The following is a 20,972-nucleotide window of genomic DNA, read 5'->3' on the forward strand; positions in this document are numbered from 1 at the left end:
TGAGGAGGGTGACCAAAATAGTCAGGCGGCTGGAGTAGCTGACGTGAGAAAAGCATGAGAGATCTGGGTTGGTATGTTCATCCTGGAGAAGAGAAGAAGGGAAGATCTTCTGCTCTCTGTAGCTGTCGGGAGGGCATAGAGAGGACAGATCCAGGCCGTTCTCAGGGATGCACATAGGGTTGGATTGAGAGGCAGCAGAAACGACAAGAATTTCCAACTGGATATTAGGAAATCTTTTTCACCCTGAGGGCAGTCAAACACTGGAATAGAGGTTGAGAGAAGTTTTAAAATCTGCCAGCCTTGGAGACATTCAAAATTCCACTGGATAAGCTCCTGATAGACCTAATCTAATGGACATGCTCTGAGCTTGGAGTTGGACTAGAGACCTCCAGAGGTCCCTTCCACCCTGCACCACTCTGAGGCTCTATGAAAGCATTGGCATGCTGATGTGAATATTAAACGTTGTGTGGATAGCTGCTTTACCCTGTCTTTTCCCTTTCGTTTGAAAATATACTCTGGTTTTGCCTGAGAACTCTAGCGTGTTTGTACACTAAGCAAGTTTAGTCTTAGCAATGGCCTTGGGAACAGCATCTAATATCAATGTAGCCATATCTCCGAACTTGTCAGCTAATAAAACTATTTTAGTGTCCTTGCACATGCTACACCCAAGTGAATTTATGCGTATATCAAGACTTAGTCTCGTGTAAATTGCTACAGCTATTTATAGGTAATTGGACTGGATGGCTTAATAGCTTTAATGCTTGTTTGTTTTGCAGGGCATCATGACTACTGGTGCTTCTTTAGACATTATTCAACCTGATCATTTCTGGGCTTCTGTGATGTGTGAAATGAAAGATATTTTTAATTTACAGTGATGGATTTTTACGGAACCTGATCAGATCGGAATATTACCCGTTATATCTGTATATGCTGTTTATATTTTTTCAGTAAGGCATGAAACAGGTGGATCTGAAGATACACGTACAATCTGTTGTCTGCCCAGTTTTTCTTTCCTATCTATTTTCTGGAGATGCAGACTAATCAACATTGCTGCTTTTCACTAATGCTGTCCCATTAAAATACTTCCGTGTGTCCAGTTCTGACGTGAAGATAGTAACTTAAACACATTAGTAAACCAAATTCGGGTTTTGGTTTAACTATAAGTTGGTGTTCTCTAACAATTTATGGATTTATGAGAGACTGGATTTATACGCGTCTGTATAGTTGTTTAGCTGGCAAGAGATGATAGATAGACTCCAGACTAATAGGTCTTCTCTGTCTCTGCATAATCACAAAATCTGTCATGTAACTGCTTAAATGTATCGTTGAATTATTGTCAGTCTACAGTCTATGTAATGAGACACTTGATAACGTGCTTGGTCAGGGGTTGTGTAGTTGCAAGTGAACAGGACAGTGGTAGCCCACTGAAGGGGTCTAACAGAGATTTACAGAAGATACCCTGCTGTTCCGTGGAGGTAGGCATGCAGACCAGGAAGTATCCGAATACAGCATATAAAGTTATTTAATCTAAACAAAATACACACCCTGCTAATCGCTGGGGCTTGCATGCATGCGTATATTGGCTCCTTACTTCAAACTAGTATGTATATGGATATATGTGTATTCTTTTATACAGGCCTGCAACTGAATTTTACCGTGACGTGGGGAGACTCTCATTACCTCGGACTGACGGGACTTGAAGTGATAGGAAAGGATGGTCACGCATTAAAACTAAGTACAGAACAGATTTCGGCTTCACCCCAAGACTTAAATGATCTTCCAGAGCATACAGGAGATTCCAGAACATTAGAAAAGTAAGTAGCAAAAGAATTGGATTGTCCAAGCATTTTCTGTTCTTTTTTTTTTTTTTTTTTAACTTTGTGCCTGTTGTTTCCAGCAACAGTTTTGGACTTCATCAATTTTAGATGCATTTTACATCAGACTTTATAAAATGACAGAATTATATAAACCTTTATTATGTTCACACATGTTAATGCAAACATGATTTTCATACCATCACTGCTTATTCTTGGATTTCACAAGCTACCCAGGAACAGCTTGTTGTAGAAACATGAATGAGGTGTTTCCGAATGAGATGTTTCCAAAAGATGCTGTTTGAGTTAGGAGATGATAACATGCTAAGGACTTTCCAGGCAGAAATGTGGGCGTTCTGTAGCATCTGTCTATGCATATGCAGTGATATTCATGCAGGATTTCTGGATAATTTCAACGAAAATTTTCAAGTTAGCAGAGGGGGAGGTTGTATTAGGGAATTGCACAAATAGGTGGCATTCTTTTTGGTAATTCTGCAGCTTTTTTTTTGTCATTCTGATGAAGTTTTGCTCATTGACAGGTATGCTTCCTCAAATTAACTCGTATGTCCTAAATGGTAGCAGTGTAGAAACCATAGCCTGTAGGGCTGGAGAGGACTTGGCATTTGGTTGTTATTGAAGCTGCATCGTGTTGTTTCTGAGTCATAGCTCCATTTTAAAGGGTATTTTGAATTGTAATCCTGTTCTCTGGCATGTTTATGGTCTGTGAATAGGTTTATGAATTAGGACTTCTCTTTTCAAAGTCTTTGTTGAGCCTTCCTTTAGAATCTTGTGTTTATCTGCATATACGCTCTGTTCTTTGAAATTTCTGCTAATCTGACTAATACACTTGTCAAGCTTGCTTATGTATAATTCCTCAGTTCTTCTGCCTATTTGCATGAAAATCTCTTCTGTAGGCATCAAGATCTAAGAAATCTTCCCATGAGTTCCCCTGTGATGAAGAGATTCTGGTTGTGGAGTCTCTCCATAATCAACCACGATGGACCCAGATGCAAAGAATTCATTTAGCCTTTCTGTTGGTGTCTTATCTTCTCTGAATGCTCCTTTTACAGCCTAGTCATCTGTTGGTCCTACAGAATTTCTGGCAGGCTTTCTGCTCCTGATGTATTTGAGGAATTTTATTTATGGCACCTTTTCCTTACTAGCCTTCATACTCTTTTTGGCCTGTGCATACGCATTTAGCCTTTCAGAGTTTATGATCCTATCAATTTAGGGTTTTTTGATCATGAATATTGTTGAAAGATGGCTTGTAATAACTTTTTTTATCCTGCCACTGAGCCAGGCTGGCTCTGATTTTTCAAGTTCTTCCTCTTTCTAGCTTCTTTCTTTGTATGTACAATACATTTGCTCTGTGCTTCCAGTATGATATCCCTAAATATTCTTTCTGCTGTGTGTAATGATTTTATTTCGTTGCTCCTTTCTTTTTTTGATGTACTTCATAATTGTTGCTTAAGGACCTTCTTGGACACAAGAAATAGGGGCTTTTTTGGCTTTTGATATTTCTGCAAACATGTTGAATTTGAGTACACTACAATGCTCTTCAAATGTAGCATTTGGAATAGGTCCCGTGTATAATTCAGGACCAAGTCAAGGATTATATCTTCTGTCATGGGCTCCCTAATCGGTTCCTCTGTGAAAGAGTCATTATTCAAATCTTTTTCTTTAAGGAACTGCCAAGTCTGGCACTCATTCTTCCATTAAACTTTTAAATAAATAGTAAGTACAGAGGGCAGTGTACCAAAGTAATTACAGTGGACAATTAGTTCATATTCTCCTTTACTCCATTTTGTGTGCTGTAGTTTGTGGTAGAAGAATATAAAGTCAGGATGAGGAAATAATGGAATTAGCTTTATCTTTTCAGCCTGAAGTCTGTGCTCTGATGAAAAGACTTTGTCGTGCCGGTAGAAAGCTTTATAAAAAAGTAGGAATGTGCCTGACTGCATGAAGAAGGATGTGAACAAACTCTGCTTCTTCTCTGGGTTACCCAGCTGCCATCCAGCTCCTTGTCGAATTCGGTATAGTTGCGTTGGCATAGTAACACGCTGCAGAGTGCCAGATACACTAGTTTAGGCATGGAACTATATTAATAAGTTATATTGTGTCTGGGCCTTAGAGTTTTGCCTTTGGCCATTTTGGTACAAAGGTAGTTCAGCTTTCCTATGCCGGCCCCTGTTCACACAGGGAAAACCTAAGGATTTTTCTGGCTTTCCTCAAAGGTGCCCAACTAAAGGAAATACTGTTTGGTTTTTTTCCTCCCCCTGCTGTCTTTAATTGAACAATTGCATATTATTTTTGAGGCTTACTGTGCTTTTTAATTGCATACGCATGGGCACAATAAGCCCTGGAAGCTGGAAGTGGCGTATAGAAAAAAAATTAACACCTAGTAAAGTACCTGATTTTCCTGAGAAAAGCAAGCTTTCCCTTTTTTGCAGCTAATGGATTTTTCTCTTTCTAGGTTAATAGATGGGACTAATATCACAGTAGAGGATGACCATATGTGGCTCATTCCCTTCTCTTTTGGAGAAGATCATCTGCTCACAATCCATTTTGATAAAATTGAAAGTATTGCAGGGCTTCGCTTCTGGAACTATAATAAATCTCCAGAGGATACCTATAGAGGGGTAAGTAAAAGAAAAGGAGCACTGCCAGCAAAAATATACAGCAGTGCATTGGAAAATTGGTACTGTGATGAATGAATATAGCTGCCTAAATGGAACACCATAAATCTTTCTAGATTGTCTGAGTCTGAATTTTGTGGCAGGTATAATGCATTTCTGTCTCCACAAACAGCAAATATTGAAAAAAAGCCAGAGATAGTTTAAAGAAATCTTCACAGCTGATTTTTCTAAGAGACACATACAATAGCACATATTATTTTCAAGATATATGATTCTGAAGTGGTATCCTCTCAGTATGTAGGCCTACCAAATGATCCTTTGTTTCCTGGAACACAGGGAATGATAGAACAAGGACTCTTCTCCAACTGAAATTCTGTTTAGGTAAGTTACGGAAGGCCAGTCAATCAATACTACCTTTTCCAAGAAACAAGAAGAGTCTCTAGAACTGTAACGTTTATTAGGGAAAGTTGACATCTTCAAGCAGTTTAGCTACAGTAGTTTAGCTAAAATTGTATAACATACCTCATCTCTTCTTTTTCCAGATTGTTTTATTTCTTTTTTTTCGTATTGAATTCTTGGAATTGACTGGCAATTGACACCTGTTGGAGACCATGTTAGGTCTTGCTGGCACTCTGAGTTTGGCTGTCCCTCGTTTCCCTGTTTTTTTCTCAGAAGCTGTACATGCACTTATAGTGATAACGAAGACGTGGTAGCTGTTCACTGCACAGAAAATTTATGAATCCATTTGTTTCCAGATCTTCCCTTTCACATATAACTGTTGCATTCTTGATGTGCAAACTCAGTCAACAGATAACAAGAAAAATGTTGGTATGTATTAAACTAGAGAGAGATGGGACAAAAAGGATCAGCAAAGTTCTGGAAAAAAAATATCTGGAATTGGAGTTGGAGGCATGGATCCTTCATAGGACTGGGCAAGACAGTGGTGAAACTTGCAGAACTGCTTCTTTGTGTAAATTTACCTTCCAGGAATTGCTTTAACATGCACGCTGCATAAATAGGAGGTGTTCCTTCTCCACAACAGAGCCCTGGCGTCTTTTAGTATCAGTTGTTGATTGCCAAAGACTGGCCTAAGACTCCCAGGGTGGCAGAGCGTAAGATCTTTCATTTAAGCAACAGTTGGTCTAGAGATTTTAATATATGGCACCCGGTTTTGTAATATATTGCATTAATCCAACATATTTGACACATGAGAGGGTTCAGGAGCATGTTGAGCTTACCACCTAAACACAACCCCTGTATAACAACTAGGGGGTTTTAGTAAAATCTGTTACTTGATTGATATGCTTCAGCATAAGGAAAGGACTCTTCCCTATGAGAGCGGTACAGCTCTGGGACGGTATGCAGTGATGGGAGACTTTCAAAACTAAATTTGACAAGGTCCAGAGCAACCTGATTTTGCTTTGCAAGCTTCTCTGCTCTCAGAAGGAGCTGTTATTGGAGACAACCTAAATCTTTCTGTGATTCTGTGTACAAAATACAATATGACGTGGTGATGTGGAATGCTTTTCACTACCATTGTAAGCCCAAGCTTCTCCGAGGCAGAGCAGGGGAGAAAAGTTTGAACATGAATATTCATACCAAATCAACTCCTTGTATGTGTGTCTCAGTTATTAAAGGAGGGAAAGAAATAGCCAAATCCCTAAAATCTAACATGGATTTTGGTCTTTGAAGGCCAAACCAAGAAAGAAAGGAAGGCGTATTTTCACAGTTTATTTTGCTAGGTAGAAAAAAGAGGTGAGTCTGATAAAGTATGCGTGCAGGTGGCGCACCTGTAAGTCCCATAACAGTTAGTGGGTACAATTTAAATGAGGAGTTCGTGCCTGCAGTCCTGTAAAAGGATGAAATAAATTATTTGGAAAACTGAAGATGCAAGGTATGTGCTGGGTCGCAGTAAAGAGGCTTTAGACTGTAAACCCAGGGCGTCATGACATCTGTCTGGTGAAGTATTGCTGTTCCTTCTAAGAAACAGTCCCCGGGTATGAGATATAATGATTTGCTAGGCAGCCGTAGACCGGTGGATTCTATTCACAGCTTTAGTATGAGAGGGTAATGGCAATGAACTGTCAAAGTGAAGGCTTGTGTGCTATTTCCAGCTCTATGAAAAATTACCTTGTGAAAGCTTTGTTATGCGATTTGTAAAATGCTATGGGTGACGGTTGAGTGCCTTCTCAGATGATGAAAATTACTTAGAAATGAGGGCTGTAAAGGGCACATAAATATAAGCAGCTGTGGTATAATAGGTAAGATTTCATCTCTAAGTCTCTAGACTTCCCATTCAATACGTGTTTCCTAAACTAAAGTGTATTCTAGTGGGTTTTTCACTTCCTCTCCTGAGCCTGGCAGACTGGTTCAGCTGGAAAGCAGCATGCAGAAGAGTTGCTGATATGAAAAGGACATTTCCTTTCTTTGCTCCCAAGCGTATGAAAGATGAAACCAGAAATAGTTCTTTCTCCATACTTGGTACTTATACAAATATTCCCGCCTAATTAATTTTCATGCTGTTTGGAAATGAACTGAGCACCTCCTCTAGTCTAGTACAATACCCGAGATTTTCAAATCAAGAAATATCTGTGTTAAAAAAAAAAAATCTTCCTGAAAATTATTTGCTTTTGGGATATTGCATGTGTAACTTACTGAAATTCTGATTGAATAAAAAATCGTTTACAAATATGAGAACTATTTTTGATATCATGTCACTGATAATACTGATAATACAGGCTTTGCAGAAAACTCTGAATGTTTTTAAGTTCTCCTCAGATAGACACCTGAAATGGGAATTTTAACTATAAATATTGCATATATATTTTAAATAGAAATCCTAATAATGAAAATTAAATATTTGCATACAAAACTAAGTTAACCTCAAATTATCGTATATACATCAGTAAGTATAAAATCCAAAAATTAGAAAACTGACTCACATTACCTTTAGACTAAATTGTCTTTTGTTAGGTAAATGAATCTATTTTGGTTCAGTCCATTAATCAGCAAGCTTTAATCATAGTGCTAGTTATAAGGCCATCTTGTTATATTTTACAGGTATTATTCCTTCCTTAACCAGTAGTTAGTGAAAGACTCGCTGCAATAAATGCTGCTTGTGATTAACATTAAGTTATATTTAACATATTTCAGGGCAAGAAGCGGGGATAATTGTTGCTGCATGATTGGATTGTTATGTGACTGGGATCATGCACACAGCACCAGATGGTGCTAATGGGGGATGGTGAAGGGGCCAGGACTCCTGCATCATCTGAATAAGCATGCCTGAATTATTTGGTTTCATCTTCAGCGATTGTGTATGACGTGCATACGTCTATGATGTGGGCAAGGCTCAATTATTTCTGCCCAGTACAGGTACCTCTTCTTTATTCATATGCCCTTAGGTTACATACAGCACTGCTTGGTATACGAGTTTGCGTGATCCTGGAAAAGTCCAAGTGTCTCCGACAACAAAGATAAATAAAACTGGTGAAATACAGGCTTTCTATAAATGCAACAGAGGCACGAAAGAGTCTGCTCTCAAGAGAGCACCAGGCTGTGTGATTTCTTAAAGGGTCGCTTCAGCCAGGGCTGAGCAATCGGCCCTGATCTAGCAGTGCGTTCGGGTGCATGATGACTCTAACTGTCTCCTCAAATCACCTTTGCAACATATGCTGACGTGAAAGCTGAGTCTCTCCATTCTGTCGATACGTGTATGTATTGCTGCAGGCTCAGGAATCACAGAATCGTTTAGGTTGGAAAAAAGCCTTTAAGATCATCGCGTGCAACTGTGCACCTGACACTGCCAAGTCCACCACTAAACCACGTCCCTCGGCGCCACATCTACACTACATCTTTTAAATACCTCCGGGGATGGTGACTCAGCCACTTCCCTGGGCAGCCTGTTCCAATGCTTGACAACCCTTTCAGTGAAGAAAGGAAACTTCAGTTTGCTGAGATCTACTGAGATGCAGTAATTGAAGGATCTCTTAAATACTTTTTTTTTTCCTTTTTTTCTTTTCCCCCCAAATCCTGACCTCTCCCGTCCCTGTCAATGTCAGCTGTGATGCTCTGAATTGTACGCTATGGTACGCAACTGGTATCTGCAGGTTTAGGCTTTCTTTTGCCAAAGAATGTCATACTATAGAGGAATCTAAAAAATGATTGAAATTGTTTCAGCCTCTGAAGTGAATGCAATTGTTTTGAATCTATTTTATTTTATGTATTGTAGTGTCATGTCATGTAATGATTATCTTATGTTATTTTAAACAAGGCTAAGGTAGTCCATGTGTTGCTGGATGGTCACAGCATCTCCCCACCGGAGGGCTTTCTTATCCGCAAAGGACCAGGCAACTGCCATTTTGACTTTGCCCAAGAAATTCTCTTTCTGGACTATCTGCAGCCCCAGCTGAGTAATAAAGTACAAAGGAGGTAAAGTAGGATGTTTTTGCTATCTGAACCACACAATTTCTCTTAACTGTTTAGTGTCCTTCCATGTTCTCTGTTGAAGTCAATTATATGAGGCACCTGGATGAAAATATGAAGCGATTAGAGCAAAATGTTTCATTGGGTTTTAATTATATTCTGTTAAGCAGATTTTATTGAGATCAGAGGATAGCCTAGTCCATAATCGCAGGCGGAGGGGTTGGGTGGTGGTGTTGTGGAGGCTTAGTTCTTCGGTTTGGTTCTCTTCTTTTCTGAATGAGCCAAGGGTACATGAAGAAGCTATTTTGTCTTGGGTTTTTTTGGCAGGACTGGTTCAAAGAGAATGGAACAAGCTAGTATGGACTATGAAGCACCGTTAATGCCATGTGGTTGTATCCTTCTCTGTCATTTTCTTACTTGTCATATAGAATATCTTAGAGTTATATACTATGGTTATGAGTCCTGAGCTTTTTGAATCCAACAATTTCTGGTGCTTTAAGAAGTTAACAAAACACCAAGAATATGAGAAAGGCTTCCATTAAGTATGAATTAAGAATAAATAAATGGAACGTAATTTATGAATGTGTGACCTGTTTTCAGATACTCTGAAAACTTTTTCTACTGCCTTTTATAATCCATCCATGCTGGAGCTAAAGGTCCGTTAGCCCAGTATCCAACCAGCCGATCAAAGCTAGAAGTAGTCTTCGTATTTTTGCATGTCTTTGAATGTTTGTCTCATTTTATGTCTTTATTAAGGCTGACCAGAACTGTGTAATATTTTTGCCATTTTTCTTAATGTTGGTGGCTTTTTAAGCTTAAGTTTTCCTAGATAAGCACAGCCTTTTGTGATAACACTTACTGTCATGCCATCCATCTATATGATGGGCCTTTTAATTCCATTAGGCTATTCTAACCAAGTTTGGAGAAAATGAGGTCTCACCAATACTAAGTTCCTGCTGGTTTCATGAAAATCAATGTCTGGGTAGAACAAAGAGATACACACGAGTGCTCCATTAGGGAAACAGACAGCACAGACTCCATCACTACATTTTCTGCCATTCAGTTTAGGGCCATATTTGCTGACCAATTATCACCCGTATAATTCAAAACCAGGCAAAGACATATTCAAGAAACACAGGAAGGCAGTAAAGGCTCCAAATAGGAGCTGTGGTGTTAATAAGTTGCAGTGTACAAGAAGGTAAGACACGCAGTAAAAAAATTCAGTAGTTCATCTGATGGAAGAACATATGTGAACATACATATATATGTGAACATGTATGCATGTAAACATATAAGGATAGACTTTTGCCTCGTTGTGCTACCTGCAGACGTTCCTTTGTGTGTGTATTATCAGTCATAGAAAAGGCAGACTGCTTGTCTTAGAATAAAATAGTTTATTCAGAGAGGTTTAAGATACAGTGAAGTAAGAAGTGAAAAACAGATCTTTTTTCACTCTCCTAAACTGCCAATAAGAGTGTCTGTCATCGAGCTGTGGGCTGCACAATAATTTTTGAAACTGCAAATTAAATAGTCTGTTAGGACAAAGTATCAGTATCAACATTTTCCTTAATACCTTTTTGCTTTTTAGTTGTTTTCCAGTTTCAGCTTCTGACAAGTTGGGGTGACCCATACTACATTGGTTTGAATGGACTTGAGTTGTTCAATGAACATGGAGACCAAATCTTACTAACTGAAAACAGTATCCTTCTGCTGACCAAGCGCCTCTATCCCTTCCAGATACACAGTTTGCTCCCTGGCAGATTATCACATGGCATCACTTGGTACTTCTTCCAAATTGCCAGTTTATCCCATGCGATTACACTGCTTGTATTTCTCTATATTTGCATGATGATACTTGTTTCCATATGTTTTAACGTATTCTGTATACTTTCAGAACATTTCTTCTCTGAATGGGATGCACCTACAAAGCAGGACAAGGTTAGAGAAGGGAAAGCTTAAGAAGGATATGATATTGTTTGCTATCAACATTTATTTCCTCTATAGTATGAAAGGACCAGAAAGCTTGATGAGCTATAAATTCATAAGAAAAGGTTGAGCTCAGTTTTTGTTATGGAATCTTTCATTGTGCCACAGGAAAGAAATTTTTCATAAATCTTGTTCTGGAGCCTCTAGGCTATTCTAGACACCCGATCCAGTCGTGAAGATAAGGACTGAGACTGAATTTGATTCGGTGTTCCCTGGGTAACCAACAGAGGGAATGAAGGACGGGTTTGAAAGATTCATGGTCATCAGGGTTACACCTCAGTGCTCTGTATCAGCTGAAGTCTCTTAAGAGCTGAAAGCTTCATACCCCAACATATAATTCATGTAGTTCAGTCACGTGGAAGGAACGGAGTTTCTTAGCCAACTAGATTAAAGCTGCTTGAATTGTGTGTCTCTAAGGATCCTCGTTGCCTAATAAATAGAGGATACAATGAAAAAGGTAATAAAGGCTCTTTCCTGAGAGCTATTTTTAGTTGTATCTTGTGTGATGCATGATGAACTTGAAACATCAGTAATGGAGAAGAAGCATTTTGAAATTGAAAAGTGATAACAGATGGTTTTTAAGAACAGGGGAACTCTAACTTAGCTTTTAAATGGCATGTCTTTACAGTACAATACAATGCCAGGTAAAGATACCTAAGCTCATTTTGAATGATCACCTGATTCTGCCTGTACAGTAGCGTTGCTTTGGATATATTAGGATCCCCAAAAGAGCATATTTGTCTTAGTGCAGTACTAAATAGGATAATTCAGTACTGAGTCTGGAGCAAGCTTTTCTTAAACGGTTGAGGCATTGCTGTGTTATTCCTTCAATTCTTTATAAATACTTACAGACTCAGGCCTTTTGGAAAGCAAGACAAGGGGAGATTAATGTCTCTCAAACTGGATTGCTAGGGATTTATAGTTCTGAAGACAGTGCCATCCATCCAAATTCCTTTGTATGTCTTTAACATACATGTGGTCTTAACGTAAATGTTCTCTTACAGAGAAAATCTGGTTGCCCGGAAAGCCTCTTCAATAGAAGGTTTAATCTTTCCTTCTCAAAGAACTAAAAGAAAGCCTTATTAGACAGTTTCTGATTTTTATCACAAACCTTGAGGAACTCAAGCAAAACCTGGTCTGCACGATGACTACCTCCTGCAAGGATACTTTTCTTGAGATCTGTTTCATATGAGGAGTTTTCACAAGTTCATGCTAAAAAAAAGAAAGTGGCTTTGTCACAAAAAAAGCTGGGAAGTGCCTATTCCTGTTAAGGGGAGGCAGTGAAGTCATAAATAAATATTTGAAAATAAATTAAATGCAGCTAGTTAATTTGTTCCTATTTTAAAAATAATTTTGAATGCCAGAATCTGTAAGGGTTGTCCTGCTTTTAGAAATGTGCCCCCAAATTCCTCAGCTACCTATATAAAGTACTTGGAGTATTTTTAAGTTTTACTACTGTAGTGGTAAATACTCACTCGTGGAATCTGGGAGAGCAAGCGTGAACTTTTAAATATGGTGTTTCTGAAATGTCTTCTTCGGTTATTTACGCTTAAAGTTTTTTTTCAGATATTGCTGCTTTTCCAGATAGCGTCAACATTTTAGAAGATGTATCTGGAGACATCCGAACTCCAGACAAACTCATTGACAGAGTAAATGACACAACCGATGGCAGACATATGTGGCTTGCACCGGTTCTTCCTGGTTTGGTACATTTTCCCTTTTCATTCCATTTTAGTGATATGCATAGGTGTAGCTAGAAGCATAAAACGAAGGGGAAGCATACATGAATTTGAGGTAAATTTGATATTCTTAAATGATGCTAAATCACTGCCTTTTAGAAGAAGTTCTTTTTATTCCATTTTCTCTTCACCACAAGATCGCAGCAGCATAGATTTCCCAGGTTTGTAATCTCCTTCTGTCTCCATGGTGCACAGCAGAAGGATTTCCAAGGCTAGCGTAGAAGTTTTTTCAGTTACTATGATAAAGATATTGACAAAGGAATTTAATATGTGTTTTGTGCAATAAACACCTTTCAAATGGGAGCCGACTGGGATCTTAAATTCATTTTTACAAAAAGCAATGAATGTTGTTCCAGCAGTGAGAATTTTTTTAATCTCGTTATTCGTGTTGAATTCAAATTCATAAATTAGAGATGACAGCATTAGTATTTCATGTCCTAAGGCCCCACGTGATTCAGACCTTTTAGAAGCCCCATGTTTAAAATATGGGGTATCAAGTATCTAAACAGGAAACATAGATAAACTTAGATGAGTCCTGACTTTGTTTTGGGAGAGGACGTTATGGGCCCATTATGGACATCATTAAGATGTATTTATTTCTTAGAAGAAGGTGGATTTCACAAGTAACAAACTGTAAACCTGATGTGTGATATCTTGTAGCTTACCATGTTGGAAAAATTCTCGCTCCATATGTTACAGTAACTAATTAGAATATTAAAAGCAAAGAATTAAGTCAATTTTGAAAATACTTCATATATATTATACGTTGTAATGCAGTGGGTGTAATTAAGATAAAGCTTTTAAGTATACTTGGGAGTACTGACCACTTGCATTTCTTAGGAAAATGGAAGGTCTGTGTAATTCTTGAGGCTCCTACTGTGTAGATCCCACATCTTGAATCCTGGTAATTAATTTGGTGGGATATTCAGATACCCATTATAACATGATGAACGATTGATTTGACAACCATCTGAATTTGCTCATGTCCTTGTAAAAGACATGCTTGCCGAGGCTGTTTCATTTTGGCAAAAGGAAGATAACAGTATCTGGAGTTCTAGCACAGATGCAAACGCTGTTTTGTGTTGTTATGTCTGACACCAAAGTACTGTAGAAGAACATAAGATATTGGTATTAAAAGTGTAAATTGTTAAAGTGTGATGTGCAGGAGGGAAGAGTAGTCAATTTAATGGCGCTTTCTGTCCTTAAACTGTAGATCCACATAGTACTTTGTACTTTTCTCTCTTCCATCTTCCACGGCATGCTTGTACAGCCAGGAAGTGCAAAGGGATTAAGCAATCAGCCTATTCAGGACCATCCTCTGTAGTTGGGATGCTGAACCAAAGCTTGTGTATGCTTACATCCTCACTGCTAGGCTGCTTTGAAACTTGTCGCTTGCCTGGAAAGCTGAATTAACTCTTTGCTATATTGGCAGGTTCGAAAGCTTTAAGGAAATTTTATATTAAAGCCTTTCTTTTCCTTTCTAAATATCTCTTCCTTTCTAATTCCAAAAGATTTTTTGTCTCTGGCAAATTTATTACTAATGTAAGTACAATTTGAATTCTTTGTTCCCCTGTTACTGATTGTCATTTTATTTGTATGGAAGTATTTTCCATCAAATTTATCATTTGCTGTGAGACTAACAATTGCTATTGGAGACTATGCCCAAATTGTCTTCTGCAAAATCACAGATATAAACATTTCTATCGATCACATCTACCTTTCTTTCCTGAGTAAAAAAAAATAAAAATAAAAATGATTTAATACAACTAACAAGATCTTCTCCAGTGCATCAAAGGATTAAAACTTCAGAAGATGTTAGAGCTGAAGCTTAAGATATTTTGGCCCGAAGTTGATATAGTAGCTCATAAAAGAAATAGAGATAGCATTAACTGTAACAGGCAAGATTGGTTACCTACAGCCTAATCTTTGGTTTTAACATCTTGACATTAATATCACTGAAAGTAAAATGAACAGTACGTCAAGCAATAACTGTTTAGCAAGCATCTGGAGAATTTTCTTTATAGTCCTATTAGTGTACCTTACACAAAACCTGCAAAATTTCTGCAAGAGCTTTCAAAGTCAGGGGATATAGCAGAAATTTTAGCCTTGCAATAGAAAGGTGGATTCCATTTGTATTTGGTAGGAATGGAATGGGATGGAATGGAATGGAATGGAATGGAATGGAATGGAATGGAATGGAGTGGAACACCAGCTTGTTTTATCCTGAAGCACGTGTCTGTATTTGGTTGATGAAATACTCATTATAAGTGTCTCTCTGCCCCTCCTCCAATTGACTAGCAGTCCAGGATGACAAGCTCAGGTGTAGATGTCATCTTCTGATGAGTTAGATGTACATTTGAGAGGGCAGCTCTGGGTTATCGACAGCATCTGTGAATTATCAACAGACATGACAGCTGAACTTAAATCCTTAGCATCAGTTATCTGTCCTCTAGATATATGTCTTTAAATACGGACCTCTTCTGTTGCAACGTGCATGAGAATTTCATTTCTTTGGGGAATTTGTGCTGTTAAATATCCATTAATTTTCTGTTACAGGTGAATAGGGTATATGTCATTTTTGATGTACCCACTACTGTGTCAATGATCAAGTTATGGAATTATGCCAAAACACCTCAGAGAGGTGTGAAAGAATTTGGTGTAAGTAATTTTTGTATGCATTTTGTATGTTCTGGTGAGTCAGCTTGCTTGATTTCTGTACTTATTTTTACAGTTTACTGAAGTGTGATTCCATCTAATCTCAAAGGATGGGATTCGTCTCACTTAGCTCTGCGTTTAGTATTAAAAATGACTAATCTGTGCCAGTCATCTGTCCTCCCTTTCTTGTCCAGGGAAAGAAAACTTTACCTGATTATTTTTCTTAGACAATTGTCTTAAGATAGGATAATGCTTTCCTTTTTCCAGTGACTATAGAGCAGGCCTGGAAGACTCGTTTAAACTCCAAACCCAAGTTTTAGACAGCTGAAGCGAGGTGAGATTCATTAATTCCTAGATTTAAGAGTGATTCATTCCAGTTGATAGAATGGCAATTATGTAAAACACGAAATACATTTTTAATTACCTCCTTGAAAGCTGCATTAGAAACATCAGCGAGAAGGCAAAAACTTGGAAAAAAATATAATCAAACCCCAGCAGTGAATAGAAAGAAATGGAAGTTTTAAGGAACAAAAGTTAAACTAATGGCCAGACTTATGAAACAAATTGGGCAAAATGATTTCTAGTTAATTGAGAGGGAGAACTGCTGAAAGCAATGTCTAATTTCTAGATGTTTTCTTTGTTTCTTAAATATCTTTAGCTTCTGGTGGATGACTTGCTTGTCTACAATGGGATTCTGGATATGGTGAACCACGTAGTATCAGGCATCCTACCAACCTGCGATCCAGTGGTCCCGTATCATACCATTCTCTTCACAGATGATGAGAAGATTTGCCATCAGGAGAAGAGAACTGTTATTAGGTATGTGAGTGGATCTTGATTGGAAGAAAGAATCTTTGTTTTCAAAAAACATTTTTATGTGACTAATGTCAGCAATATGTTCGTTGCTACAGAAAATTCCCTTCCAAAGCATACTCAGCCTCACTTAGTGAGAAATAACCAGTAGTTTTTTGGATACTAGGACCAAATTACCAGCTTTATTTGTAAGCAATTTTTAGCATTTAGTGGGATTCATTATTCGTATTTACATATGTTTGCACGGAAGCCTATAGTAACAAACACAAAAGAAAGAAGTTAGACTTCCTTCGAGAAGAAATAATAAATCCCAGTGATATTACACAGGGGGGGAAGAAAGGTAATGAAAAAGAACCAAACATCAAAAGTGAAGAAAAGAAAGTCCTCTGATTTGGCACAGACACTAATTAAGGAACTAGAATTCTACTATTTTATAAATGTTCTAAAATAATAAACTTCTTAAACGAGAAATAAATTGCATTCAGAGGAATGACACTTTGAAACCACTAAGTTGGCAGTCTCACAGAAAATATGATGAAATGTGGTGAAAAATGCACTTACGTTTAGAAGGTCAGGACTGATAGGGTCTAAAAGCAGTCCCTAGCAAGGAAAATAAAGATTGAAAGAATAATTTATTTTAAATGAGATTAAAAAGTGAAAAATCAAAACCTTATAGAAATAAACAGTATCTTATCGATTGCACTGCTAACAAACAGAACGTCTTGCACATACATCACTTGGGGAAAAAGGTGACAGTTTTGCATTCAGAAATGGCACATGATTTGTTCAGAAGAATATTCAAATATTTAGAAATAAGTGGAAGGAACATAAGCTGTCCCAATTAAGAACAGAAGTTCGCATTTGCCTACGGGGGTCGTTTACCTCTGTTTCTCTAAAGCATTGGCTGTTGGCCACTGGGACTGTCAGATGTTGAAATAAATTATCATTGTTTGGATGTATTGTGTTAGGCTCATGTTTTTGTACAAGTAGCTGTGTTGTCATGGTAAAATTTGGAGGTAAACAATTTTTCATGTGAAAAAGTTACTGAAATGAAAATGTCTTGAGGAAATACGAGTTTTGAGAAATTTTTCAGTGGGATATAAAAAGGAGGAGGAAAAATGAACCTTTACTTTTGTCAGCTTAACATCTTTCTACGAGTGAAGTTATTTTATTGTGAGCAGAGAAGCACCAGCTGTAATCATAGATCTTTTTCACAGAACTTCCTTTGCACATATGTACAAGATAGATATCCTTTGATTTAGTTTTAAGAGGGGTATACTTTTGGGGGCACGCAAACGGCATGATCTGTTTTCCAGTCAAGAACGTGCTGAGTCTCTTCTCTTCTAGACCTCTGTGCAGGAGCTTTCTTGGTCTTTCTTCTTAGCCTGTTTTGCAATGTTCTTTTCCTTTTTTTCACTTACTACCCTACTAAAATATAGGGTACTTCAGACAAATCCCTTACTACAATGCTGGATAATATCCCGCCATTTAAAAAACGCTCTTGAGCTTTTATACATTGTTACTTCTGGTTTTGACCTGTTCTCTTTCACGTGTTCAATATTTTATGAACCCTGAACTTGAGTCTGATATTATCATCAATAGCATAAGTTCTGATTTACTTCAGTATTGGTTCCCCTGTTTCACTCTGACAGTTAGAGAGACATTACTTTTTTCCTCCAAAAATAGAAACCTATTTTGTGCAGTATTTGTAGAGAAAAGGAAAATACACGTCTTTTTTTCCAAAGGTGTGGATGTTTTGTTTTAGTCTATGTGAAAGGGAGGTGTTATTAGTGACATTTTCTTTAACTTTCAATTCAGCACACTTTTTTTTTTGGCAATTTGTTTAATTTAATTGAACTCTGAAGTTATTACTTCTTTCCCAAAAAGAAATTGTTAAAATTTTGTGGCAGCTTGCAAACAAAACTTGTCACAGTAGATGAATTTTGTTTAGTTCAGAAAATTTGCAGATAATGCTATACCAACATTACAAAACAGTGTTAAGTTCCTTATAGGGATTTTTATACCCTCTTTGTACAGCACTGATTTAAAATGTGACTTTGGTTAATGTGGTTCAAGCTGTGCAGGCAGGCAAGAAAATTGTAGAGTGAATATGATATTTATATTTGAATGTGTGCTTGAATGAATGCCACTAATTAAAACTGGCAAGAAATCCTTCAGGTGGATGCAGACAGAATGCCTTCACTTTCCAGAAAGTCTCATAGAATGTGACTGTGCTTCATAGCTTTGTTTTGCCTCCAGGACCTAAATAACTTATTTGGTAACTTTGTCCATGACTCTCATAACTTTTCGCAATGTTGATAATTTTGGCCGTTGTACTGATTTTAATCTTTTCAGCAATCATGTGGGAGATCAGGATGTACAAATGATGAACGAAAACGAGATTGTCACAAACAGCAAAAAGAAGCAGGTTGTGGCTGATCCAGGTTAGTTCTGTCTTCTGCAGTTTTCTTCTGCTCACTTTCTAGAGACAGTTTGGATAATGAACGTTGTTATAGACCTAAACTGGGAAAAGTGGGGAGACTTTGGCCTCTTTTATATATTTAGCTCTACTTTTTCTACCATAGGAAGGCAAACCTGGAATGTCATACTCTGGTGAATTTGTATTCTATATCTAAATCTGAAAGTGGACGATATAAATCAAAGATTTATGTGACACGTGGACATAGCTTATACCAACACATACACAGAAGTCCTCAGAGAAGAAACTGACTGAAGATAAACTGAAAACTGGTGTTAATTGTGCAGGTTCATAGATAGCTTTTGGAATAATAGGCTCGTTGCATCTCCACTGGCCTTTTAAGCAGCTTTAGAGATGATGCATGTGTCTCTCAGAACTAGCTGCTTGTTTCTCCTCAAGCAAATCCAAAATCACGATGAGTGTAACAAGGGGGAAAACATGTTGGCTTTATTCCTCCCACTGCCTTTCTGGTTGGTCTTTTCTCTTACAAAGTGATAATTAAAAAGACAACCTCTTTTTTTTTTTTCCCAAGGAGACAGAGTAGATTGTATTTATAGTCTGAAGAGTCCTAGTCATTCATTGTAAATTACTCAGAATAGCTCCCTAAATACATTACAAATTCTCAGCCAAGCTGGTATATTCATGATTGTTTTTCTCTCCTGAGCATGACACTTTCTCCAATTAGTTGCTCTAGAAAGTGTTACAAAAATTATTTGATGGCTTTTAATAACAGTTCTTTAGGAGAAGGATTTGAAATGCCATTGCCTGTACAAATACAGCTTCAAAGTTATTAGTGTGTTAGCACTAGCTGCATCAAAAGTATTTTGAACATCTCTGTGCCTGTTGTAATGACATCCTGGGTTCCAGTGCAGACATACCCTATGTCCAGTAGAGAATAGCTGTCATCGCCGTGGCCATCATGTCTATTTTCCAAGTATTAAGGACACACAATGCCTCTGAAGTCATAAGTTGAGGGTTGCCTATTGCCACCTTGCCCATGTCTCCTGTGTAGTACTTACCGGTATCAGCTGCAGTGGTTGATAACGTAGATTCGTAGAATGATTTGGGTTGGAGGACACCTCAGGGGGTCCCCTCCTGCTCAGAATAGTGTCAACATTGAATTTGGACCAGATACCACAGGAGAGCAATGTGCAGACCAGATTCCACAGGAGAGCATGGGATGGTGAAAAAATTGGCAGCATTCACTGTCAATGTAAGAAACATTACTGAGAAGAGTAGCTTAGCTTGTTTTCATTCTGGGAAGAAAGAGAAAAGGGTATGTTTCTTCCTCATTTTAGTCTGTGGTTTTGCTGTTAATACAGGTACAGTCTTAAAACAGCACTCAATTTTCCTTAACAGCCTTGCGTCCAAAAACCTGCATGTGTGAAAAAGGACTGCAGAGGAGGAAAAGATAACAAGGGATTGTGATTGGAAAGTCCTGAATACATCCAGCCCTAAATAACTGCAATCTAGATCTCCAAGATACGTATCATCCAAATGGAAGATTTTCCACATCTGCTGCTGCTGAACCACCTCTTGTCTTATGAGAAGAAGTTTTATTTGCTACAGGAAATTTTCTTCAGTAATGAAATTGAAAGCCTGAATTCAGTTTTCTGGGTTTTTTAATTGTCATTATCTGTCTGATTCCCCCCCCAACACACCCCCCCTCAATTGAAAATCCAGGGAGGAAGGAACATAAAGGAGTGAGTGAGAACCTTGTTGCTAACTGACAACCGTTCCTGCCAAGTACCAAGAACTTGGGTGAAGCAGGATGGTTATAACAAGAGGTCTTTCAGAGTATTTCTCAAGCTTTAATTCCGAAATCCTAGCTGGATGATCATGAAACTCCTCACTAGAAGGAAGTGCTCACTTTTTTTTCTGATGCCTGTAAATAGTTCTTTGGGAAATGCACTTATTAGAGGAAGTATTCTTTACCTCTCTGTTTCTGGGCTGCCACTGTAGGTTTTGATGCCATGGCTCTCTCCAGGGGCTGACGCTGTTTCTGGCATCTGGAGAGGTTCCACTGGGTATGGAGAAGTGGGATGAATGCTTTTAGAAAGTGGACATCAGGAAGTGGGTTTATCAAGATTTAATGAGTAAGTTTCAGCTGCCACTTCTTTCATCTTTTGCAGTGAAATAATTATATCTTTCATTATTTCGCTACCATGAAAAAAGCAAAATAAGTGTTTTACCTGAAGCGCCATTGACAGGTGCTCTACCCATTCTTCAGAGCCCGCCTGCTACAAAGCAATGTTCTTTTCTCCTATTTTGCCTGAATTTGGTTATAGGAACAAGGAGGCTGTACCTCTGTGCTGCACCAACCAGATCTGTTGCCAGCAACATAACACTTTTGAGAAACAGTAAATGCATTTTAACTAGCAGAAGGTAAGGAGTGAACTGCATTTTTAAACACAAAATACACTGC

The 20,972-nt window shown here is 38.0% G+C and overlaps 1 protein-coding gene across 1 annotated transcript in view; it reads left to right on the forward strand.

Annotated features, from left to right (window-relative positions):
- The window catches only part of KATNIP (katanin interacting protein), a gene marked incomplete at its 5' end in the record, with an annotated part of 58,661 nt that extends 38,262 nt beyond the window's left edge, over positions 1 to 20,399 (forward strand). Inside the window, 10 exons of the mRNA XM_082490837.1 lie at positions 1,637 to 1,814; positions 4,288 to 4,453; positions 8,724 to 8,881; positions 9,203 to 9,267; positions 10,464 to 10,574; positions 12,428 to 12,567; positions 15,157 to 15,258; positions 15,914 to 16,074; positions 18,424 to 18,512; positions 19,907 to 20,399. Coding sequence (XP_082346963.1) covers positions 1,637 to 1,814; positions 4,288 to 4,453; positions 8,724 to 8,881; positions 9,203 to 9,267; positions 10,464 to 10,574; positions 12,428 to 12,567; positions 15,157 to 15,258; positions 15,914 to 16,074; positions 18,424 to 18,512; positions 19,907 to 19,962 — 1,226 coding nt within the window. The 3' untranslated portion in view covers positions 19,963 to 20,399. The remainder of the gene's footprint in view (positions 1 to 1,636; positions 1,815 to 4,287; positions 4,454 to 8,723; positions 8,882 to 9,202; positions 9,268 to 10,463; positions 10,575 to 12,427; positions 12,568 to 15,156; positions 15,259 to 15,913; positions 16,075 to 18,423; positions 18,513 to 19,906) is intronic.
- Between the last annotated feature and the right edge of the window lie 573 nt (positions 20,400 to 20,972).

Source organism: Vanellus vanellus (assembly GCF_965231255.1).
Source record: "Vanellus vanellus genome assembly, chromosome: 14".
In the NCBI taxonomy this organism is placed as follows: Eukaryota; Metazoa; Chordata; class Aves; order Charadriiformes; family Charadriidae; genus Vanellus; species Vanellus vanellus.